Source organism: Nelusetta ayraudi, unplaced genomic scaffold (assembly GCF_046127955.1).
Source record: "Nelusetta ayraudi isolate G7.1 ecotype Tasmania unplaced genomic scaffold, CSIRO-AGI_Nayr_v1 ptg000071l, whole genome shotgun sequence".
Lineage (NCBI taxonomy): Eukaryota > Metazoa > Chordata > Actinopteri > Tetraodontiformes > Monacanthidae > Nelusetta > Nelusetta ayraudi.
This window is the reverse complement of record NW_027466121.1, coordinates 1,231,889-1,258,044: the sequence shown is the minus strand read 5'-3', so window position 1 is coordinate 1,258,044 and position 26,156 is coordinate 1,231,889. Positions and strand designations below refer to the sequence as shown.

Sequence of the window (26,156 nt, the reverse complement as noted above, 5' to 3'; positions counted from 1 at the left end):
TGCACTAACATGGGTCCTGTTTGTGTTAAAAGGGGAGGGGGGGTGGGGGGCGTCCAAAAGTATTAAATGACAGTCAGTCATTAATTACATTTTTTTTTAAAGTCTCTCCATTTTGTATACCCCTGAGTTTTTGCCCACTTAGGGTTATTGGAGTCCTGGATGAATGAATGTTCAATGCCAGACATAGGTGGATAATGGTTTATCCAGTTCATTGTAGGCCTAAGAGACTGGGAGACTATTCAACAACTATCTACACTTACATTCACATCTATTCCCAGTTTAGAGTAGCCAGTTAACCTATTGCACAACCCTTTGAAGTTGGGATGAGGGAAACCTGTGACACACTTGAACTTTCAAACTACACCACACAGAAGGCCTCAGATCGTTATCTGCTAACTTTTTGAAGAATACTCCAACATATATCAATGATAAAAACAATATGCAATCACTTTTTTTTTCTTTTTTTTGTATGTGTGTGTGGTAGGAGGATTTAAGCACTGAAATGATAAACTAATCCTTTTGGGGGATTTTTAGTATTGTCATAAATCTTTAAAACTGTTGTAAGACTATATTATGTTTGAAAATAAACATGTCCTTGTGAAGATAAAAACGAGTTATGTCAACGACAACATTTAGATGAGTGAGAAGATGACCGTTCGTTAAAAGCGGGACGTTAAAATATCACAAAAAGCTGTCCTGTCTGTTGACTTGCTTCGAGGGAGGGGCCCGTCCGTCACTTCCAGCAGCGCTTTTTACGCCCTCGAATGTCGTGTGTTGATGACGTTGAGGTAATGGCCGCCATCGTCGTGTCGTACCAAGTGCTTTATTTTCTCCACTAGAGTGTTAAATTAAACGTATATTATTTATTGTAGGCTTAAAAAAAACTATATCTGCTAGAGTGGGGCGTTCTTAACGCAATCCTGTCGTGGTTTAAAAGCTCCGGTTTGGCAAGGTGAATGAAAATGTGTGCTTGTTAGCCGATAGCCGAGTGTCTTCTTGCGTAGCTTTGTGATAGCTTGCATTGTCGGTGAAACGCTATGTAAATCCCTGCTCAGTGCTAAAGCGCCACGACCCGTAAGTTATACCTTACAGTTAACCGCCTATTCATTTTTAGTATTTGTCTCCGAGTGTTGGCTTTCGGAGAAGGCCGTGCGCTCGGTTGTTATCTGAGCTTAGCAACTTGCACTGACAAATTGTGGCCCTCTATACAGCAGAGCGCGACCCAACAGTGAAGCGTTAACATACCGGTCGTGTTGCTGGCTGGCCCGCTATAATTTTGACGCCTGAACGTATTTTTCCTATTGTTTATGTGCAGCGGGCTAACGTGTCATTGGCCACACACACGGTACTTGCAGTTGTGCAGTCGTGGTTGAACCCTTGTTGGCCATTTAGTTAGTAGCGTAGGACAGCGGTAGCTAAGCTATTGCTTTGCTTTTTAGCTAGCGCTGCATGCCTGTCGATAATTGCAAGCACTTCAAAGCGTTCGGCCTGTGTCGATGCATTTTCTAAACGTTTTTCAAAAGGTTCTGCATTTTTATTTGATTGCTGAATCCTTGCGATTTGCAGGCGAGAGTAGAATGCTGCTGGAAGCCAAGTTTCATATACGCACCAGCCAACGTGTTGCTAAGCTTGTTATATTAGAATTTAGTGTAGCATTATTACTCATTACCTACTTTGAAAAATAAAAGTATTGTAAGGTTAAACCCGCTCTGAATGCTAAATAGCGTATATACCATGTGATTGATTTTCTGTATTAATTATTTAATTCAGTATTAAATCTCTGCTGCACTTCAACATATGCTATTATTCTTATATTGTTTTTCCTGTTTATTGTAGAATATTCTTTAATGGATACTCCTCAAAGCCCTTGCCAGTCCCCTCTTTCTCCTGAGGAGGAGGAAGAGCGAGCCCTTTCTGACAGTAAACTGCTGGAATCCTCAGAGGAAGATGATAGACTCATCTCAGACAGTGAAATGGTCCCGGCAGAGGAGAACGATGCACTGATCGAGGAGGGCAATGAGGACGCCGACAGCCTTGGAGGAGATTCAGCATTGGAAGAGGAAGGAGAAGACGAGGAGGATGAAGTGGTCCCCGACTTTGTGTCCGACTCGGACAATGATGAGCCCGTTGAGGATGGAGAAGGGTTGGAGCAAGAGGACGGTAGCGTTATGCTTGTGGAGGGCGATGAAGACTGTGGGGAGAGAGGGGAGAAGGAGAGAGACGAGCAAGAGGACGCAGTTGCCGATGGCCCACAGTCTCCTGACTCGGAGGCCGAGCGGGACCAGAACCTCTTTGCAGAAAAGGAGAGAGAAGATCGGGCAGGCACATACAGTGCGTATCAGAAGGAAGCCGAGGCAGAAGCTGACGCGGATGACGAGGACAAAAGCAAGGCTGAGGACGATGATCGGATAGACGCCAAGGAAAGGAGGAGAGTCATTGCCGTCAGAGAGATGAAGGACGATTCGTCGTCTGTTACCAGGGAGCTCGACGAGCATGAGCTGGATTACGACGAGGAGGTTCCCGACGAGTCCAGCATCCCCGCGCACGAGGAAGAGGACGATGAGGAGGAGGCAAAGGTGGATGGCGAAGAGGAGGAGCGTGCAAAGAATATCATCCAGAAGAAGGAAAGGAAACCAATAATGCCCCCGTCTCCTAAAGACGGTGAGTTCAAGAGGGCAGAGGAATCAAAGGGGCCCGAGCGGGGGCGCAGAGATTCTTTCAGAGACAAGAAGAAGGATGAGGATGATGGAGAGATTGACGAAGGAGAAATTGATGTAAGTGTTTGACGCGACATTTGCACTCTGATTGGTTTGGTGAAGTTTGTGTTGTTACTGTCTAAAATAGCTGCTGAAATGCACAGATTTGGACAGATAAAAAAAAAAAAAAAGCTTGCGATTAGTTGCAACTTAAACAATCGTTGCTGGTTTGCAGGATGATGACCTGGAAGAGGGGGAGGTCAAAGACCCTTCAGACAGGAAGATCCGACCCCGACCTATCTGCAGATTCTTCATCAAAGGTAGGTGTGGGGAGACTGATTTCCTCAACCCACTCATGTGACCATACACCCCTCTGTTCTTTTCTCATGTCAAAATGCTTCATGTTGATGGATGGGGGTTTAGTGTACGGGTGAGATTTTTCAGGGGCACACTGTCAGTTTTTATTGTGTTCTGTTCAGTGGAATTCTCATGAAAGAACTAAACCAGGACACAGCTAGTAGAAACCTGTGTCACTATTTTTTAAACAATAACAAAAAACATCTGATAATTATAATGATATATAAGCATTTGATAATAAGTGTGTTCAATGAACTTCCACATTTTTAACAGAAACATGTTCACAAGTGTTACTTTCCCACTGGATGTAAACAGTAAACTCTTATTTAGTGATGCCATTTTGTTTATCAATTAATCCAGATTTTTATCTGTGCGGTCCAAATTATCAACAGTCATTTTTCCTAAATGGTTTTATTCTCTGTAAAGTACAGACGCACCACACAAAATACCCCTTAGGTCCTCCAACTGGGTGAGGAAACACTGAAAAGAAGGCGATCTAGGATGGTTTGACGTGCAGTACATCTTACAAATAAATATATGTATACAGCAACAGCGAAACAATCAGCAGTGCATACAATGAATCATTTTGCCACGGGACTCCTCCAGGCCAAACTCATATTGATCCAGATGCATATGAGCAACAGGTGGAGGAGTAGAACCATAAAGAGTCTTCAATTTATCCAGAGACAAGGTGTAGGAAACCAGATGTTCATGCTGATTTGTAGGAACTGTGTGTGTTACATCACGGCAATGCCAGAACTGCACTGCACCGTGTTCTCCATGAAAAACGTAGGTAGCCGAGCTCAAAGAAGACGAGCAGCACAACCGTTGTAGTAAATTCCCTGTGTGCCAAAAAATGCCTCATAATTCACTTATCTTGTTTCTATTGATCTGGCGAGCCAAAAAAAACAAACAAAAAATCCAATAAATTACGCAGTCCCACCATAAAGATATCGTATTAATTATTTAAATCAATGAAACATTGCAGTAGCCAGGTGGGTGTATCAAATCTCTCCACATCACCAAATTATGAAAGATTTTGTGAACCTGTCACTGTTTGAAATGTTTCCTTTTAATACTTCAAACTAACCAGCAGAATTCAGACTGGGTCTGGATGAGACGTTCTCCCATTCAGTGAGGAAAGTTACTCGGGATGCGTAATAGAATTAAAGACAATTCCTTATTTTGAACAATTTTTTTACTCTCACTTTTATTTAGTTCAACATTTAGAAATGTTCAAAGCGTGAAGCTTCAAACACCAGAGTACAAACAGTAATATGGGGATGGATGTTTTGATAAGGCAAACAGTGCTCAGACATCACATAAATCATAGACGGTCAATGTTTGCCATCCCATTGCAACACATTTCTCAAAACTATTCTCCAGCAGGGGGCGGTGTAGTCCAGTTATTACACTTGCCTTCCGCCTGTAGTCACAAAAAGTTGAATTTAGTTTTTAGCTTGTTGTGTGTTTATTAACTGTTTACCACATCATTAGATTTATAACAAATGTATACAATTATTACAGTCTCAATGTTTGAAACATCAGAAATTTTATGAAGGATATTGGCGGTTTTGTGACTCCTTTTGTGACTTTTTCAAATGGTGGAACTCGAAACTTGACTGGTTGCTTCTGTAATGCAAAAGTGCAGCATTTTATTTGAATTAACAATTGTGGCAAACATTGGTTCATCAATACCTGGTAATTTGTTGAAGCGAAATCTGCTGTAATTTACTTGGCTATTCGTAATATTTGATCTTGTCGCGCGCAGGGAACTGCACCTGGGGCATGAACTGTCGCTTCATCCACCCCGGGGTCAATGACAAAGGCAACTATTCACTCATCAGCAAGCCAGACCCGTTCCCACCTAACGGTGCCCCTCCTGGAGGACCACACCCACTCATACCCAATAATCCCTGGGTAGGTTGTTATGGACATGTCCCGCAGATCAACACAAACTCTAGTCATCCATTTATCATATTTACTTTGTATGATTCCTTTGTATTGCCAGCACATGTGAAGAAATTAACAATAAAGCCGACTTAAGCTTTATTTTTGTCCCATATTATTTGCCTCTACTGCTTTCTGTGGGAACGTGTGAGGTCACAAAAGAAAATGTCTTAATTTTTTTCAGGCCGGCCCTGCGGTGGAGGAGCTTCCCCCTCCGCCGCCACCTCCTGCAGAGCCTCCAGTAGAGAGCGCTTGGGAAAGAGGACTCAGGCATGCTAAAGAGGTACACACCTGTGCTTTCTCAAATGGGGTTTTCTGCTATACAGGTGGCGGGCAGGCTTGCTCACGTTGGACTCATTGAGAATGACTAGCAAGCGGAACTGCCTGGCCAAAAAAAAAAAGGTCACATATTCTCATATCTTGTGGTTCGGGAGGCACGGAGATGTCATTTCCGCATATGAATTGGCCACTAAAAAGTCCAGACCTTAACTCCCGCTGAGGGTGAATTTGGGATGTGCTGAGGAATGCTTTGTGCAGTCATCAGACTCTCCCATTGTCGATACAATAATGCACCACTGGACAGAAATAAATCTTGTGACGTTGCAGAAGCTTTTCGAAACCACGCCGCAGCAAATGCTGTAATCAAAGCTTAAATTTGACCCTTTTTTTATGGTGGTGATTATTTTTGTGCAGGCAGTGGACGTATGTTATGCATATCTGGCATTCAGTTCAGTTAAAGGGGCTACAGCCAAAAGCTCGATTGGGATTTTTTTTTTACACTACAGGAGTTTAGTCTGCTTTCTAGTCCATTCCTGACCTTTAACATCTTTGAAATATAAACCAGTTACAGATAAGCAGCTGGACACTCGTGTTTTCTCCTTGGGAGTTTTTCTGAACTTCCCACACATTGTGGTCAGACCAGCATGCTTGGGTCTCCCCTGTAGATCCCAAGGCAGACTCTGTTGACATTTTGAAGATCATCAACTTCGACTAGAATGCTGCGCTGTTTTGCGGTGTTGAAACATGTTCCATTTTACTTGCCTGTGTTCGTTCCATGGATTTTTTTTTAATACATTTTATGAATCTTAAGATGTTGATTGGATTTAATATTTTTAATACTTTTATTTTTTCAGAAGGTTTATATGTGTTTTAAACAAATATTGTCTGTTTTTTCGCCCCGATAGGTTTTGAAGAAGGCCACCATTCGCAAAGAGCAGGAGCCAGACTTTGAGGAGAAGCGCTTCAACGTGACCATCGGGGAGGACGACAGAGAATTTGACAAAGAGAACGATTTTTTCAGAGAGCGCAGCTACCGCATCATCCGAGAGTAAGCACTTTAACTAATTACCTTTGGTGAAAAGCAAGTCAAAGCAACTGATTGACGTAAAGGACGAGTGAGTTGCAGTCTTGAAACGGCTTCGAGGTTGTGGGCAAAAATGTTTCGGGTTGCGACGATTAGTCGTAATCGATTACGTCGACAACATGAATTCGTCAACCCAAAAATTGAAGCGTTCTTCTCTGAAAAGGCTTGAAAACTCTGACTCAGAGTCTACAGACTAGATTGGTCGAGAACAAAAATAATTGTTAGTTGCAGCACTAAACATGTTTATGTCTCAAGTGTATAATTAAATTGACATTGTAGTTAAAAAAAATATTGATGACAAACATTGTGTTGCTTTTAATTTCCTCTTGCAGAGAAGCCGATTTCAGAGATCCGATGTATGGGTAAGTCTTCATTGATTGGTCAAGAAAATCCCTCCACAATTCTTTGTAAAGGCTCCGACCCACTGAAAGCGGCAGATCGGTGTGCGTGTTCCCACCTGGTCCACTGCGGCGCCTTTGAAACGCATCCCAGAAGCGCGACACCAAAATAGCGCAACACTTTTTCCCACTTCACGTTTGGCAACCGCGTCAATTGACAGGAGAGTGAATCGTTCAGGCAGGAAGTCAATGATTGGAAAACGCAGTGGATCAGGTGGATTTCCATAATATAATACTATGTGCTGTACTTTACTGTGAAGCGTCAATATTGGCCTTAGTACAGTAATAAAGCAGCTATACACGGTTTGATTTCTTTCTTTCTTTTTTGTTGGTTTGTTTGTTTTCTACACTGCAACACTTGACACACAGGTTGCATAGCCAAAAAAAACAAAAAGGGTTTCATTTGACTGGTGTCTTCTTGAAATACCTCCATCCATTATCGCACTGTGTTGCAACTCTCACAGCAACCGGTCCGGCCGCGGCGCCAGGCGCTCGGCGCCAGGCGCTCGGCTTCGTGACGCGCGGCTTCGTGACTCGCGACTTTGTGACTAGCGGCTTCGTGACGCTTCGTGACACGCCTCAACACGCACGCGGCACGCAACGTCACTTTCAGTGGGTTGCAGCGCCACATCCCTTCCTGAACAGCAATTTTGAATACAATCCTCTTCCTTTTCACAGTGAGCAATATGCCGACCCCTACTACGATTATGAAATGGAGGCCCTGTGGCGGGGGGGCCAGTATGAGAACTTCAGAGTGCAGTACAGTGAGGCTCCTCTTCCTTACCACTACAGTGTGAGTACTATTCACACACAGCTTAGATATTACTATACAACTAACGTGAAAGGACTTGTTTTTACACAAACGTAATACACAAATAGGTTGTGTGCTTTTCTAGTTTTCTAAAATGATGACTTTATTTTTTGCGCCTTCGTTTTTTTTTTTTTTTTTAATTATATATATATATATATATATATTAGAGCTGTCAGTCGATTAAAAAAATTAATCCGATTAATCGCATGGTTTTCCATAGTTAACTCACGATTAATCGCAAATGAATCCCATATTTTTTTTTATCTGCTCTAAATCTACCGTAAACTGATATTTTTCCATTTTTTAAATAATCATATCAACATGGGAGTAGGCAAATACTTGCTTTATGCCAATGCAGCATGTTTATTCGTGTTGGAGCAATGACAAGTACTACTAACAAAACAAAAGATGCACAGGGTAAAAAAAATGGTGTGTGTGTGTGTGTGTGTGTGTGTGTGTGTGTGTGTGTGTGTGTGTGTGTGTGTGTGTGTGTGTGTGTGTGTGTGTGTGTAAATAGAAACACGCACTCAGGTGTCCATCTCAAGACCTCTTTCATAATGATCACTGACTGGCATCTCTAGGATCAAACAGACATATTTTGATGAAGTCTTCCTCTGCGTGTGCGTGTGTGTGTATTTGTTTAATCTCTCTCGCACTCTGATACGATGTACTGACAAATATAACATACAAATATGATCGAATTTGTCATTCGGTTTTTATTTTGAAATGAGTTTATTTTCGTTTTTTTGAGCGACCTTCTGTTGACGAGGATCGCTCGCGGCTCGCGCACAAAATAGAGCAGACGCCAAAACGACAACTGCATGGCGCGGATTGTTGATTAACATGGGCGCCGAATGGAAGCGCTCGTTACAGGAAATGTATATCACTTTTGTCCTGTCAAGACTGCCATCTGGCAGGGTTTTGAAGTGGAACTTTCCATTTACAATTGACGTCTTATCCATGTTAGTCTACGCTCAGTGTCTTTTTCTTTTTTTGTTGTGTTTACAAGCCGGCTGCAAGCGTGTGACTGTGTGCTGTGAGTCAATTCATTTCCCGTTAGTCATTTCCGCGTGAGTTAACGCGTTAATAACGCGTTACCTTTGACACTCTTAATATATATATATATATATATTAAAACAAGGGTCAGTTTTGAAATCGTGGAGTTAAACGCTAAACGCTTTTCTCAGGTGCGGTGATACCAGCGATGATGACTGTAATGATTTTTTCCCTTTAACATATATATATATACATATATATATTAAGGGTGTCAAAGTTAACGCATTATTAACGCGTTAACTCAACGCCGCTTTATCGCCGACAATGTTTTGAGTTAACACGTTATTAACGCGTTAACTCGTGTGTGTGTGTGTGTGTGTGTGTGTGTGTGTGTGTGTGTGTGTATATGTGTGTGTGTGTATATATATATATATACACATATTGGTTAAGTCTGTCTTGTGATTTAATTATAGTATTTTATTGTTTTCTATTTATATTTTTGTGCATTAATGCAAAAATTATCTTTTTTTTTTTCCACATTTGAAATACATAAATAAATAAATATTCAGTCAATTAAACAACTTTAAACTCTGTCCTCAAGGAGCGCGAGCGCGAGCGGGACCCCCGGGAACGGAACCGGGACAGGGAGAGGGAGCGGGACCACCGGGAACGGGAGCGCCGGCAGAGAGAGCGGGAGAGGGAGCGCGAGCACGAGCGCGAGAAGGAGAGGATGCGGCGGAAGGAAGAGTGGGAGAGGGACCGGATAAAGCGCGACGAGAAAGAGAGACCAAAGATGCGACCGCCGCGAGACGCCCGCGAGAAGAAAGACATGGAGAAGCTGAAGCCTCGTTCGCCCCTAAACATGCCGCCCAAGTAAGTGAAATATTTCTTTTCTTTTCTTTTTTGCGCTCACAGATTGCGGGAACGAGCAGGTGCAGCATCTCGTCGCAATTCTGCTCTTACCAGATCTTTATTCTGTTTTATTTTTTGCTTATCTTTTTTCAATCAAACTGAGCGATCGCTTGTTTGACAACAACATGGATTTTTTTTTTTCTTCTTCTTCTTACAACAATCAGTGACGTTACTTATTGGTGTTAACTGCTGCTTGGAAAACCAGCTTCAATAAGAACAAAAAAAGAAATTCAGATTCCACACACACGCAATATTTCTTATGTCATAAAATCACAATGAAAAGAAAAAGCGCTGTTACATTACAGCAGCAGCATGGTGCTATATACTAGGATCTAGGTTAGATCACTGATCACCGTCTCGTGATAACAACACGCAACATACCTTGGTGGTTCCTGTCTGGAAACCGCCACTGATTGGCCCCGTAATTAGATACACCAGATACATATTTGACAAAATATTTATCTGACCACAATCTTTGAGCAACAGCAGTCATCACCAACCACCCCCACCCACACCCCCCTCAAGGCTTTCACACATCGTAGTACTTTTTCCTTTCCAGGAGTGATCGATGGGTCATTGTGGTGTCATAGATTTTTGCCGTTTGACTCACAAGGGTCAGTTTTGAAATCGTGGAGTTAAACGCTAAACGCTTTTCTCAGGTGCGGTGATACCAGCGATGATGACTGTAATGGTTTTTTCCCTTTAAGCTCTCAGTCCACGCCCGTAATGTGTGAAATCCTGTGTGTGACGTAGGTAGCTTGGACCAATAGGGACATTTGCAACATTTTTCCATCGCCCCCAAGCAGTTTTGGTCAGAGGCCTGAGCTTTGGTTTGTCCAACTTTTCCGCATCGGTAGTAGAGGGACAGTTCTGGTTGGAGCGCCATCTCTCGACCAGGATGGGTTGCTGCAGGAGCAGATGAATGGAGTGTGTTTGGGTGACCCACGTCATAGGAGGGGAAAAATGTATCATGGGATATGTAGAGAACCTGTGATTTAATGTCAGTTGAAAATGAACGAAAGCGTTACAACAAAGTAGGATTTACACCGATCATATCGGCTATATCGGATCGGCCGATATTAAGCATTTTTTGAAATGTTCGCGATTGAGCGTCATGTCATAAATCTCCGATCAATGACGTCATGGTCGTGTTGAAACTTTTTTAATCTGTCTCATTTACTCCAAAGTAGTCTCACAGCATCGACATGTTTATTTGTTTGTATCCGAGAGCTAATGATTCATGATTCATGATTCAAAAAAACGTCATTTTCGTCTTCGTGCCTCTTCCTGTTTTGAGTACTGTCGCTATGTGACGGACAATAAAGTTTCTTTGAATCTTCACGACAGCAACATCCATGGGCGACACAAACAAACATGTCGGAGGTGTGGAAGTTTTTCAAAGTGAGAGAAACTGACGTAGCACGAGCTATCTGCAATATATGCAATGCTACAGTACCTCGCGGGGGAACGTCGGCAAAAAATTTCAACACGACAAATTTAATCAGGTACTTGGAAAAGATACAGACGGAGGAGCATGTCGAGTTCAAGAAACGCAGCGCGGACAAAGGAAAAAGAAAAGCAAACTCCGAAACGGATGCCAAAGCAAACATCTCAGTCAGATTGGGGCATGGCAAGATTGATACTCAGGAAACGGCACATGAGTATATAAGTACATAAACAAGTAATTTAAATATTGCTCCTCACGTGATCGGATTGGTGATCGGTTATCGGTTTATTTAAACTCACTGATCGGTGATCGGCACAAAAATCGTGATCGTGTAAAGCCTACAATAAAGTCCTATTTTTTTAAGTGACTCTTAAAACACTAAAAATGAAATACATCTTTGTACCTAGTGCTAACAGTTTATTAATGTAGTCTCAAGTTTGGTGGGCCGTATTGAAAAGCTTAACAGGCCACACATGGCCCCCGAGCCATAGTTTGCCCACTCCTGGTCTAACCCCACCATTCTTACATATAAATAATAACCATTCTGTGGGTAGGAAAACCAAATAGCTTTCATTGTGTTTCAAGTATACACTTTTACTAATGTATTTATGGGCATTATGTGAAGCTTTTACCAATACAGAAATCGTAAATCAGGCCAGGTATTACACACTGGACCTTTAAAAAATGATGCTATGGTCCCTTCTCCTCCCTCATGGGAATTCCTTCCAGATGTTCTGCCAACTTGAACGTCAAAATTAATTATATTTTTACAGATTTGCTTTCGTCATGACAGTTTATTGAGCCTAGAGGCCCGACACCTGCCATGACTATCACCTTTCCATTGTTCCATTGCATTTTATTGTTACCCCGGAGGCCTTGTTTTATTGCTTCCTTTTGTCATTGAGTTCTTTCTCAAAGGAAATCAGCTGTTGCTAAAACGAGAAAGCTCTATAAGTAGTGCTGTTTATTATCATTATTATTACTACTACTACTACTACTATTAGTAGTATTATTATTATTATTACAAATGCAAAACTAGCCAGTCAATGTGAAATTGCCTTTCCATGCCACCAGGGAACAGAACATCTTCACACTAGCAAGTTCACTCGCCATCCAGCCATTAAAATAAAATGATCACAAATGAATAAATGTGTCTGTCTGAATTTGCGTCAGAAGACGCTGATGTGACGGTGGAGGCTAGTTGCAGGCTGGAGTGGTTTGAGTTTTCTGTTTTGTTTTGGTTTGTTGTTTATTTTATTTTTTAGATTAACTTCTTTAGAATGAACTTCTTTAAAATGAACTATTTTAACATATTTGCTTTGAAAATAAGAAACAAAATGTAAATAAAAATGGCTACGCATTAACCTCTGCTTTACCATTGATTTAAAGGGCACGATCATTTTCCATGTCTCCCTCACGGAGCGCCGCTGCTTTGGGGAACGCAAAGAACAAGCCGGAGCTTCCACCTGCGTTACATAAAGGGTAAACTTTAGCTCTCTCTCAATCTCTCTTTTTCTCTTCTTTTTCTTCTTCTTCTTCTTTTCCCAGCCCACTTTATTGAGCCTTCAAAGGTCGGCCACCTTCTATTATTGAACGCTGTAAGCCTGGAGGGTTTATTTTCCCACTTCCTTTAGTCAATGATTTCTTCCTCCAAAGATATCAGCTGTTGCTAAAAATAACTCCCAAGGAGATCTAAAAATAGCTCCAGTGCTGTCATTCTATTTTTAGCGCTGCATTTTTTTTTTCCTGCATCACTTGTTTGCCCTTACATCACGCTTGTGGAACTTCTCATTAACTCGGGTGCACATGGCTCTCCCCATTGTGCTCAACCACAGTGGATGATGCAGGCGCCACTGTGTAAATATATATGTCTCTTTTCTCTGGTCCACATTTATTACTTTTCCTTTTAATATTTCGATTAAAAAATTCTTTTTTTTTTTTTTTTTATGTTTTTTTTCTCAGACAAAGCAAACTGCACTGTAATCAATAGTCAGTGTAACAGTAATAGAATGAAACAGACATGATATTACAGGCACTAATGTCATGTTTAGACAGAAGCCTAAAAGTCAATACTGGCTTTTGCCTGATGTCAAGCATTTACTGCCCTACTTGGGAAAATCCCACACTTGTTCAGTGATTCCCACTGGAAATTTGACACATGGCTTGTATGTAGTTAAGCGAGATTAGATATCGAATCCAATGAAATGCTTTTGTCCAAGCCATAGACCTAAACAAGACGGCGAGCCATTGTAAAACTGCATTTATCTTGGGATAACATTATATCTTGATATCAAATTATGGAAAACTTTTTTCTTTTTCTTTTTTTTAAGATTCAAATGGTTATTCATTGAGAGAGTAGACTGGCACATGTATGGAAAGTTCTCAGGATGAAGGGCGTGACTTTGAATCTAAATCTTTTTATGTTGACACCAGTGATTTCATCAGCAACTGGCAGTGGGAAATTGCATGAAGTAATTTTCTTTTGTTTTGTTTTTCTGGCTGCTGCTTGACAGAAGGTGTGGCCAGTCTCCCTGTTGTAATTTTGGAATTTTCATTTTGTTTTGTTGTTTTAGATGAAATATTGAATTAAATATGAAAATGCAAAGTCTCAGATGGGTTACAGATGTTCATGTTTTGAGCCAAATTAGAGACGCATTGACCAAAACCCATAGTTTATTCACCTTACCTTGAAAGACTTGATATTAATTGCACCATATTTGTATTACAAACCGATTTTAATCTCTTCAGCAGACCCATGGAGCCTCCATTGAAGAAGGAAATGGTTCCAGTGATGCGGCGGCCAGATGAGTGGAAGGACCCCTGGCGTCGGTCCAAGTCTCCCCGGAGACGCCCCGGCCTCGGGTCCCCACCTCGGGGCCGACGGAGACATCGGCCCTCGGGCTCCTCTGCCTCCCTGTCCGGCTCCTCTCGGTAAAAACATGAGTGACTTTGAGTATCAAAACGACGTATGAACAGACATGGAATTATGTAAGAAACAATAAAAGTGCCAAACAACTCAAACACATTTTATATCGAAATTCTTCACAATAGTCAACTTTCATCAAAAGCATATTTAGAGTTGTTTAACATGTTTTTCTTTTGCTGCATAATTACATATATCTTGCTTATATTCTTCAGGATCTATCTGCAGTGTAGAAAGTTGTAAAGATTAAAAAAAGGTGTCCAAACTTTTGACTGGTAGTATATATACACAAAAAATAGTTCATCGTGTTGAGCTTTGATTCTGCTAATTGATCAAAACGTTGTATTTAGCCTGAACCCAATGACCTCGACCTGCTTTCTTGCTGCAGAGTTCTTCTTAACACGCAGTTAAAGTCCCCTGGTGTTCATGTTCTGAATGAAAGCGAAGAACAATATTTGTTTGTTTTTTTTTAACCGATAAAACAACAAAACTGTAATGAAAATGCAGTCTCACTGTATGACGGTGATACAATTGATCTGTGTCTTCCAGGTCAACATCTCGCTCTTCATCCTACACGGGCTCTGGGTCGTCCCGCTCCCGTAGCCGCTCTTCTTCTTTCAGTTCTTACTCCAGCCACTCCTCCCAGCACAGCTCCTTCAGCGGCAGCCGATCCAGGTGCGTGCGCCTTTGCCTGTTTGGCCTTTTGTTTGCATTGTGTTCCAATGTTGCAAACTGTCTCGCTCCCCCCCGTACCCACCCCACTTTCCCCTTTTTGATTTTCCTTTTTCAACTGATACTGCTAAGAGTCCGATAAAAGTAGCAGGTCAGAGTAGTTGTACTTCAACAATAACCCTTGCCAGGGAGGTCGTGGCTGCAGCACTGCCCTGCTGGTTAGCCAGCTGACAGTGTAAATACCGCAGAGCCGTTTTGTGTGAGCACAAATCACGCCTCTTCAACAAGTGGATGTTTAAAAAAGCATTCCCTCCAATCAGGGAATTAGAATATTTAAGAATAGATTATATCCAATGCAAAATGTTCACTGATTTGCTTTGAAAATGTGCACAGAAATCAAGTCAATTCAATAAATATGCACTAACCTCTACTTTACTGTTGAATTTAAGGGCACGATCGTTTTCTTCATCTCCTTCACGGAGTCCAGCTGCTTTGGGGAATGCTAAGAACAAACCAGAGCTCCCACCTGCGTTACATAAAGGGTAAACCTCACCTTGAGTTCTTGTCATTATTCGTATTTGCCCTATTGTGGTTTTTAGCCGTCAAGTTCTACCTGCAGCCTGAAAAACATACCTCTTCTTTTTTTTTTTTTTTAATCCCCCTCCTTATGAAGCATGCCAGTAAAGCCTGGCACAATGCCCCCTCTTCGCAAAGACAAGCCTCTGATGAAAAAAGCCCCCAGTCCCCCTGCACCTGGGGGTCCACAGGGCAGGCCCCCCAAGCCCTTCCCCGAAGCGGGGAAGCCTCCTCCGAACCCACGGGAGCCCGGAGGCTCAGGTGGCGGCGGACCAGTCAGAGCTCCGCCTCCGAGAGAGCAAGGGAAGCCTCCGAACCCGCGGGAAGGCCGGCCGAAAGAGAAGCAGCCGCGGCCTCCTCGTCGGTATGTGGCTCATCTTGTTTCTATCTACTGGAAGGCCAATTTTACATTGGTGCAAGATGTATGTATTAAGTTGAGCGTGAAAAGGAATGGCTTATGTAGATGGATTTGGCTGAACCGAGAACATTTGGCCAAAAAAAAAAATTTGTTCCTGACGCTTTTAATATATCTAATATAGCACCACCATCTGGTCACATTAGTTTGACTTTCATTATCTGAGTAGTGGCTCAGATTTGCAGCTGATTCGCCAAGTTTGGCAAATTTAGCTTTAATATTTTTTGGGGTAAATTGACTTTTAGCAGAGAAGAAGAAGAAAAATAGAATAACTGAAAAAGTCCTGAAAGGTTCCAGCTCTTGGTGCTTGGAACAACTGGGAGCTAATTCTGCAGGAAACAAGCTTGGTAGCTGGAGGTTCTGGCCCCAGTTCGGCTTTTTGTAACTTGCGCGACCAAAGGCGACAGGAATTCTGAGTTGGGCTCGTTAAAAAATGATTTTTATTTTCTCAAGCGCCTGCCGAATGCAGCGTCTGCCTGCACCCTAAACCTGTCACAAAGTGTCATTCTGCGTTTGTGATGTTAGCACTGGGGGGGGGGGGGTGTACAGAAATATCAGTTCAGTGTTCATGCCCAAAAGGCACAAAAGATTCCATTGCGTTCGCAGCATTTGTTTACGCTTTCCTTCTTGCCAAGTAAAAGAACAGCGTGTTGAAACCAACAGTGTCGCCCCTCTTGCAGTGCCAAGCAGTTACAATGATGTTTTAAATGTCAGACTGCACCATTATTTTAGTTTTTACTTTTTTTTTTTTTTTTTAACTGTAAATGATGAATTATTGGGCTACTATCTGAGCAAATTTCTGGCATGTCTGCAGCCTAAAAACAACGTATGCTAAACCACACTGACGGATGTTGACCACGAAGCTGTGATACACAACCACTAGGGATTAACACGAAAGTGATCCAGCATTTAAGAAGAATTAAATGAAGGGCTGGCAGCCGCACTGACAGACATGCAGACAAGCCTGCAGGCCGGCCGCATACGCTGATCTCCGGCGCGTCGGGTCGCGTTCAAGACCAAGAATGTTGTTCCACCGTTGTTTTTTCGAGGGCTTGACCCGTTTTTTTTGTTGGTTTGTTTTTGCGGTTGCCTCAGCATTCAAATGGACAAAGCCATTTCCTTTGCATATTTGGCAAGAAGTAACTCCACTGGTGTGGTGACGGTGTGAGACAGGTGTTCCCGAGGGAGTGGGCGGATGATTGAAGAAAGGAACAAATGCAGTGTTTCACCTGTGCACCCACGTGAGAGAGTGAGCAAGGAAGAGTAACTCTATCCCCCGTGGAAAATAGTGGAAGGGCGGAAGGGTTTCTCCAGTTTTGTGTGGGCGAGTGTGTTGGCCGAGCAGCTCCCGCTCATTCAAACTACTTCCCTTTCACGTTACAAGAAGTCGTTTTTTAAAAATTGTGAAATTAAGACTTATTTCATGGTCTTGGTGATGCAATGGGTCCTTTTTTTAAGCTCATTTTTTAGCAGAAGCAACAAAGATACAGCAATTCTTTACAAATCCCAAGCCGGCGTAACTGTAGAAATTTCAGACTGAGCCTTTAAAGTGAACCAGATGTTCAATTCATGGAAGAGAAGAAATTCCAGGGCATCTTTGGAGATTAGAGTCCTAATAACCCTTTTTCCTAAAAAAAACTAAACAAAATATTTTGTTTGACACTGTGTAGCTTAAATGTTAGGCCAGTTTCCGGTACATAAAATCTTGCCTAGATGCATCTAACTTTATTTAGTTTTTAACGTCATGTAATGAGCAATATTTACTTAAGATATTTCAATCGTATGACTCCGGACTTCAGGTAGGCCGTGCTTATTTTTATGAGCCACGCAGGTTCAAAACCTCCACGATGTGTTTTGCCAAAATGGCAAAGGCCTTACGCTGTTTGATTGGCTGAGAGGCTTGTTGCAACACCATTGTGTTGACGTGAACATTTTTGCATGCCGACCCGTTCTTCTCGGATGTTTAATTTCTGTCCTCATTCCAGTAGTTTGTTGTCAGTTACAACTAAACGCATGATGAGTCTTTACTTGTCCAAAGCGCAAGTTAACGACACACTCACGCAAATTTATAATATTGCGAAAGTGCAGTTTCAGCTACTTCATTGTTGTTGCTGTCCATGAAGTGAAGTTGCTTTCTGTCTCTTACAGGCGAACTTTGAGTGGGAGTGTTAGTGGAAGTGGTAGCAGCTATAGTGGCTCAAGTTCCAGATCCAGATCCTCTTCCAACTCCCTTTCACACTCAAGAGCTGGATCCAGAAAGTCCAGGTGTCTATTCTAAATAGACTTTGGTGATTTTTGGATGTTGAGGATTTATTTTTTTCAATTTATCTTTCCATATATACACTTTACATTTTTTTAAACATTGCCATTAAATCATGTCATCTTAAGCTACGGTACTCGTATAAAGTACCGGGCCAAATATTAGTGGGTTTTCCACTAGAAAACCTCTAGAATTATGGGATTATGACGATCTTAGATTTAGTAGTTGGATTGGTTTAAAAGTTAATCTGCACACCAGGGGTTATTGCACGTGGCGTTACTGCTCCAAAAGTAACACTGCATTTTCCTTTGTCTCAATTTCATGTGCTGTCATCGGCCGACCTGCAAGGAAATCCAGGTACGAATGTGTTCATTTTCCAATGCGTCCAAAGGCAAAAGTCAACGCTGACCACAACGTGGTCTGCCGATGCGTTGCGTTTCTGCTGAATGCGTTGAAACCTGTGCTTTCAGGTCGCTGAGCGTGAGCAGCGTCTCCTCGGCCTCGTCGGCCTCGTCCAGCAGCAGCTCCGTGCGCAGCGCCGACTCGGACGACATGTACGCCGACCTGGCGAGCCCCGTGTCGTCGGCCAGCTCCCGCTCGCCCACGCCGAACCACCCCCGCAAGGAGCGCGGACCCCCGCGGGACCGACCGCCACACGGCAAGGACAAAAACCGGGGTGAGTGCGAGCAGGAGGCAGCGAAGAATTCAACTAGGGCTGTCAGCGTTAGCGCATTAATCGCGATTAGCTAAATACAATCCGAACGCGCCGCGTCAAGCTGGACGAGACGTACCTCAAAGAAACAAAAGAAAATCAGTAAGTCAAAATAAAAGCAATTTTTAAAATAAAATACCGCGATTGACAAATGCGATCATATCTGTGTACGTTAATGAAATTGATGATGAAAAGGCCTTGATGGGGGAAAAAAAGCTCTGAATGGGAGCAAACAACAGCCGAGCAGAAGCCCTTGTTGACCGTCGCAGAGAAATCCGAATCCGGTGTGAACTCGGTGTAAACCTTTTTGTCCCTTTTACTAACCCGTAGTCGGCCCCTCTGGCCGATTTCTGCTAAGAAGTGCTTCACATTATGGGGTTAAAACTGCCTTGAAATGCGAAATAATAGAATTTTATATATGCATTTCAAACCGCGATTAATCGCAGTTAACTAGAAAGATTCTGCGATTAATCGCGATTAAAAAAAATCAATCGTTTCACAGCCCTAAATTAAATGGGCGATGGGAGGGGGCTTTCGCTCTCTGCTTTTTGTCGTCGTTGAGCATTTTTAAACCCAACGTATTCTAATAGCTATATCTAGATAATCATGGCTATCATTGAGAGCTATGCAAATACAGAAATACCTAAAATATCTGTTGCCAGCTAAAATATGTTTGCTCTGCCTGTTTGCCCGAAACCCAGGTGTCATTAACGATAGGTATGCACATACATCACTTTCACTTCCTTTATCGATGACATAGGTATTTAACAACCATTCCTTTCATTTTCAGCATGTTTTTGAGCCGTCCTCAAACACACCAAGAACCAGAGCAATGCTACAATGTTTTTTTTTTTTTTTTTTAATTCTTTGAATAATTTGTAGATCTAATGTACAACATTGGCATCTCAGCGAACCGTTTCTGTTTTTCAAAACGAGCTGTACGCGTTAAGTGATTTTGTTGCGCTTTAATGATTTTACATCTGACTCAGAAACAGGTTTATTGCCACTTACGAGGAATTTGCTTTGGTGTAGTTGGCACTTTAAAAAACAACAGCAATATAAAGAAGAACGACGAGCTTTACTAAATATATCCAAATATATATTTACGGGAGAGATAAAAATGAACACTTGCATACATACAGTGTGAAACTTGGACCAAATGATCGACGGTGATGTTGTTTTTCTTCCTAGCAGCAGAGAGGCCGTCAAAGAAAGAGGAAGCCTTCAGGGACGACCGCAGGAGACTGGACCCGACGGGGCCCTCGGCCAGAGGGGGACACCCGATGCCCAGGTCGGGACCCGGAAACAGGGGCCCCAACTCTATGCACCCCCCGCCCACCGCCATGGGTCCGCCGGGCAGCCACGGAGGTTCCGGATCCCACAAAGACATTAAACTCACCCTTCTCGCCAAGGTGACCACTAGTTTTTCTGAAGCGCTGCGATTGTGCGAGTGTCCTGGCCCACACACGCTTCTGGATTAGTTGATGAGGGTTGGGTGCACCTGCCACGGTACTTGTGTACTGTCTGTTTTCATTGGACTATTTTTAGTTCTTGCTTCAGATTCTTGGTGGTTGTTTGTTGCCTTTTTTCACGTACAATCAGTCTGTCCTTTGAAACTAACGAGAATGAAAATTGGCATAATATATGAGAATGCAATTCAGCAAAAACATTGGTACTACAAACAGTTCTTTTTCGTGACTGTTTGAGTCTTTGTCCTAATTCCACGCAAAACCTACAAACTTGGTTCTTTGTGTTCTGTAATCATGCAAGGACTGAAGTCAACCTGAAGTGGGACCTTTAAGATGTTGAGGAGGAAATACCACTTGCTCTGACAGTGAAAAATCTGACGTGAAATGTTTTTCTGAGAGATCACACCAGCCCTCAAACATCATTTTTGAACCATGTTTGAACCGTATAATACAACTTTTTGGGATGAGCACTGGCTTCTGTTATGCGCCGCAACTTAAAAGCTCAATACGTTTGGTTGACAGACAGCTATTGACTAAGCTCGGGGATAAGGGGATTAAATACTCAAAAAAAGATAAATTCCGAAATTAAGCCTGAATAGTGGAATGGTGCATTAGTGTCACTGTGAAGCTAAAGGTGTGACTGTGCTAGACTCCATGCTTTCTGAGGGTTATGCCTCCATTTCTCGTTGGACAGTGGCACAATGCAAGAAGAAAAGCTTTATTTTTCAGAAAATCATTTGCTCGATATGTAGTCATGAAACTGTTGGATTGGTCCTTGCAGCAGGGCGACAGAGGCAACAGGAAGCGGTACCTGCCTTCAGACAAAGAGAGGCCAACGTCTCCCCTCAGCAAGAGGATGGCCATGTCTCCAGACAGAGGTAGGACTGCACGTCTGACACACGTGAGGGGTTGTTTGTTTTTAAATGAGTGCTATTTCAGTGAGCGGCAAATATAAAAACCAAGAGGTTTAACCACTGCCATATATATATAAAAATATATATATCCTCTTAAACCCACTTCTGGAGCAAAGGTTTGCTCATTGGACTTTGAACCGATACATTTTTACCCATGTAGTGGCTGGTTAACCGATAACAATAATTCAACAAGCGTTGGTGTCGGTAAGGTTAAAAAAAAAAAAAAAAAATGACATTGACTATGAAAACCATAACTACTTGTGTTTCAAAAGCCGCGCGCCCTTGTCTCCGTGCTGCGCAGGTCGAGACAAGAGGATACCTGGCCGCCCCCCACCGTCACCTCGAATGGAGCGGCCCAGAGGCCAGGGCCCCAGAGCCATGCCCCCCCAGGGAGAGAGGTCGGTCCATCCTGGCTTTTGTCGCGGTATCGCTGACCACAGTCTTTATGCTCATCACATCTCCAGCTTTGTAGTTCAATTATTCCCCCCGGGTGTGGAGAACAGTGTATTAGACACACGAGGCGCACGCCGGTGTGGAAACTTTGAGGTGATTTTTCTCAAAGCGGTGGCATCAACGGGCTAAATCCGTCGAACCTACGTATATGGCCAGAGGAATACCCAAGTGTGTGTGTGTGTGGGGGTGGGGGGTATTTGATCTTTTCCTGACACATGTACTCTGTTGACATTGCACCATTGTGGAAAGACAACATCCATTTCATTATGGTGGAAGGACAACATCCTCCTCACTCGGTGGTGCTGCGAGACACCTGTGCTTGTTAGCACTGTGCTGATAAGTTTATTTATTGATGGTAAAGGTAATTACAATAATGACTAGAAAAGAATAAGAGTAACTGTCCAACCACAATACACTTATTGATCCGACCCAAGCAGCTATCCAGTTAATCTTTACTTAACTGGTTGATCCCTTAGTCCGACTGTGGACTTTTTGGGTGAATCGAAAGGAGGGATATTCCTGGACTTGGGTCATCCAGGTTCCGGGTGGTGTTTCCAATTCTTTTGGTAGCCTCAGTCAGCTGTTGCTGACGTAGCACTCCCGTGCGAACAAGCTGACTGTGCACCTCGCCAGTCCACCGAGTAACCAGCGAAACCTGTTTTCATTTCACCGTTTGTCAAAGCCTGTGATCTAAACATACGGCTGTTGTGATGGGATTTACCAACAGCAAGAAAGTTTTTCTATAATTTCCAATTACACGTAAACCCTCTTTATTTTTTCAGGAAACTCAGTTAATGATACTTGTTGAGTATTGTTGAATAGGAGTTTCATGTGCATATATATGTTCCATAAAAGATTGATGAGGCACTTGATGTCGAATTCATTAAATTAATTTAAACTAAGGAGATGCATTCATACATATGCATATATACACTTTCCAGTCCTTTCAACCTTATTGACATTATTGTACACTACAGTTTTTTTTTTATACAAAAATTGTCCAAACATTCTTGAATCATCTGTACCTCCCATCTATGACCATTGCCAACTTTAGCTATCAACTGCATCAAGATACATAGCTATGTATCCTTACATAATCTCAATACTAATTGCGATACGCAATACTAGAATATTTGTTACCAAGACGGTATCTTTCAAAAAAAAAAAAAGTACATTTGTGCACTTCCCCATAAATGGCACATAGATGTGGTTGTTTTCAACCGAACAAGTGTATTCAAAAATACATACAGATACAAAAAAATGAAATAAAAGTAGAGGTACCTAAAATCCGGGCATTGCCTTGATCACTGGAGACCATTTAGAATTAAAAACTCTTATCAGATTTCAGTTGTAACCTCGCTGTGATTCCTTCCATGGTCACAACATTTCGTTCTCTCCATTCTGTGGTTTCAGCCAGGATGCTCTTATTGTTTTCTTTCCCATGTCAAAGCAAAATTCTCGATTAATAATAGACAGTGGATTAGTAGTACTCTACTAGTAATGGCAGATTTGAATGGCAACTAGCCAAATTTATTGCGACGTTTCGTTGCCAAAAACATCGCAATAAATTCGGCAAGTTGGCCTCCTCCGAACCCACGGGAGCCCGGAGGCTCAGGTGGCGGCGGACCAGTCAGAGCTCCGCCTCCGAGAGAGCAAGGGAAGCCTCCGAACTCGCGTTTGTGATGTTAGCACTGGGGGGGGAAGGTATAGGGAAATATCAGTTCAGTGTTCATGCACAAAAGATTCCATTGCGTTCGCAGCATTTGTTTACGCTTTCCTTCTTGCCAAGTAAAAGAACAGCGTGTTGAAACCAACTGTGTCGCCCCTCTTGCAGTGCCAAGCAGTTACAATGATGTTTTAAATGTCAGACTGCACCATTCTTTTAGTTTTTACTTTTTTTTTTTTTTTTTTAACTGTAAATGATGAATTATTGGGCTACTATCTGAGCAAATTTCTGGCATGTCTGCAGCCTAAAAACAACGTATGCTAAACCACACTGACGGATGTTGACCACGAAGCTGTGATACACAACCACTAGGGATTAACACGAAAGTGATCCAGCATTTAAGAAGAATTAAATGAAGGGCTGGCAGCCGCACTGACAGACATGCAGACAAGCCTGCAGGCCGGCCGCCTACGCTGATCTCCGGCGCGTCGGGTCGCGTTCAAGACCAAGAATGTTGTTCCACCGTTGTTTTTTCGAGGGCTTGCCCCGTTTTTTTTGTTGGTTTTTTGCGGTTGCCTCAGCATTCAAATGGACAAAGCCATTTCCTTTGCATATTTGGCAAGAAGTAACTCCACTGGTGTGGTGACGGTGTGAGACAGGTGTTCCCGAGGGAGTGGGCGGATGATTGAAGAAAGGAACAAATGCAGTGTTTCACCTGTGCACCCACGTGAGAGAGTGAGCAAGGAAGAGTAACTCTATCCCCCGTGGAAAATAGTGGAAGGGCGGAAGGGTTTCTCCAGTTTTGTGTGGGCGAGTGTGTTGGCCGAGCAGCTCCCGCTCATTCAAACTACTTCCCTTTCACGTTACAAGAAGTCGTTTTTTAAAAATTGTGAAATTAAGACTTATTTCATGGTCTTGGTGATGCAATGGGTCCTTTTTTTAAGCTCATTTTTTAGCAGAAGCAACAAAGATACAACAATTCTTTACAAATCCCAAGCCGGCGTAATTGTAGGAATTTCAGACTGAGCCTTTAAAGTGAACCAGATGTTCAATTCATGGAAGAGAAGAAATTCCAGGGCATCTTTGGAGATTAGAGTCCTAATAACCCTTTTTCCTAAAAAAAACTAAACAAAATATTTTGTTTGACACTGTGTAGCTTAAATGTTAGGCCAGTTTCCGGTACATAAAATCTTGCCTAGATGCATCTAACTTTATTTAGTTTTTAACGTCATGTAATGAGCAATATTTACTTAAGATATTTCAATCGTATGACTCCGGACTTCAGGTAGGCCGTGCTTATTTTTATGAGCCACGCAGGTTCAAAACCTCCACGATGTGTTTTGCCAAAATGGCAAAGGCCTTACGCTGTTTGATTGGCTGAGAGGCTTGTTGCAACACCATTGTGTTGACGTGAACATTTTTGCATGCCGACCCGTTCTTCTCGGATGTTTAATTTCTGTCCTCATTCCAGTAGTTTGTTATCAGTTACAACTAAACGCATGATGAGTCTTTACTCACGCAGATTTATAATATTGCGAAAGTGCAGTTTCAGTTACTTCATTGTTGTTGCTGTCCATGAAGTGAAGTTGCTTTCTGTCTCTTACAGGCGAACTTTGAGTGGGAGTGTTAGTGGAAGTGGTAGCAGCTATAGTGGCATGTGTGCAGGAACTCTTTTTTTTTTGTTTGTTTGTTTAATTTGGACTTAATTGTCGCCCTACGGCACAGGAAATAGATGTGCAAAGATTTTTGCCTTTTCGTAATAACCCCATTTAACAATTTCTTCAAAGTTCAGCCAGCCTCGCTTGCTTTGGCGGCACTGACATGGGTGCGAAGCGTAAACTCACGCATTTATTTTTTATTTATTTATTTTTTTCTCTCCGTCTCGCAGGAAACGTCCCCTGTCGCCGCCGCCTAAATCGTCGTCTGGAAAAGGCCCGAGCGGGCCGGCGTCTGCGGCGCCACCGGGCAGCAAGCCGGGCGTCCCCGGTTCCGCCTTCGCCGCCGCCGCCGCCGGCCCGGGCTCCGGGTCCGGCAAGCCGAGCAACACGCTGTCCCGCCGCGAGGAGCTGCTGAAGCAGCTGAAGGCCGTGGAGGACGCCATCGCCCGCAAGCGAGCGAAGATTCCCACCAAGTAGAGAAGCGAGAAAAGGAAATCTGCACTCGTCTCGTCTGCCTGACTGCCGGCCCGCCCGCCTGCCTGCGAGCAACGAGGTGCAGCGAAGGTTGTCGGATAAACCCCTCCCCCACCTTGCCTTCGTTGGACAAATAAAAAAAAAAATTGTAAAGACTTTGCAAAAGTGAGCAAAACTTAACCTTTCGTTTCTCTCTCTCTCTCTCTCTCTCTCTCTCTCTCTCTCTCCGTGGAGTTTCTGCTTCACTCTATAATTCACCCCCCCCACACCCCCCCCCGACCCCACTTGAGCAACCTGTCGAGTCTTAGAGCGTCACAGCTGCAGTTTTACCTCATGACAGCGGGGTCGGGGGGGGGGGGGGGGTTGGGCAGCAGCTATTGGGCATTTCGGTGAGGGAGGAACGTCTCAGGAACGGCCCGTCGAGACGTGAGAGCGCACGGCGAAGAAGACGACCTCCTCCTCCTCCTCCGCCAGATTTACACCTATCCAATCGACTTCTTCTTTGATCATGTTTTTTTTTTCGTCTTCTTACTGTTGGTTGGTTTCTACATTGTGGAACAGCCCCCCCCACGCCCCTCCCCCTCTCGCTCCGCAGGGTATTGTCGACCACCTGCGAGACTTCTCGCGCCAGGCTTTTTGTATAAAGCTACGGAAATTCCCGAGCGTCCCCGTACTCGATGTCTGTGAGCGGCAAAAAAAAAATTAAAGTAAACGTATAGCGAGTCAGCGGTGTACATTCACAGGCGCCGTTCTGTCACATCTTGTACAATTTTGCGCCATCGGGACTGTTTTAAGTGTATCATAGGCAGCAGTGATGTGAAAATACTGTTGTTGTTTTTTACAGCGTTGAGTTTTTTCTTCTTTTTTTTTTCTTTTTTTTTTTCTTCTTAGCGATGAAGTGATTACCTGATGTTTTATTTGTCACACTTTTAGTTGGAATCATCCAAAGGTGGACTGGAGTATTTAGAAACAGGATATGTCTTGCTTTTGAGAGAAAAAAAAAAAGCCTAAATAAACTATTTTAATAAAGAGAA

At 42.9% G+C, this 26,156-nt stretch overlaps 1 protein-coding gene across 7 annotated transcripts; it reads left to right on the top strand.

Annotated features, from left to right (window-relative positions):
• Positions 1 to 720: 720 nt before the first annotated feature.
• On the top strand, positions 721 to 26,156 carry zc3h18 (zinc finger CCCH-type containing 18). 7 transcript variants are annotated; one of them, XM_076042912.1, is made up of 20 exons: positions 721 to 788; positions 1,837 to 2,774; positions 2,932 to 3,016; positions 4,825 to 4,973; positions 5,188 to 5,286; positions 6,188 to 6,330; positions 6,699 to 6,728; positions 7,443 to 7,557; positions 9,173 to 9,444; positions 12,320 to 12,412; positions 13,679 to 13,861; positions 14,403 to 14,528; positions 14,975 to 15,067; positions 15,199 to 15,465; positions 17,665 to 17,781; positions 18,247 to 18,452; positions 19,683 to 19,900; positions 20,739 to 20,835; positions 21,173 to 21,269; positions 24,879 to 26,156. In XM_076042912.1, exons 2-20 carry the CDS (start codon positions 1,848 to 1,850, stop codon positions 25,123 to 25,125), a joined length of 3,564 nt encoding a protein of 1,187 aa, XP_075899027.1. In that variant the 5' UTR covers positions 721 to 788; positions 1,837 to 1,847; the 3' UTR covers positions 25,126 to 26,156. The 7 variants fall into 7 exon arrangements, with proteins under 7 accessions (XP_075899027.1, XP_075899029.1, XP_075899030.1 ...); XM_076042914.1 differs by lacking the exon at positions 721 to 788 and adding an exon at positions 795 to 952 and having other exon boundaries at positions 13,682 to 13,861; XM_076042915.1 differs by lacking the exons at positions 721 to 788; positions 17,665 to 17,781 and adding exons at positions 795 to 952; positions 18,125 to 18,133.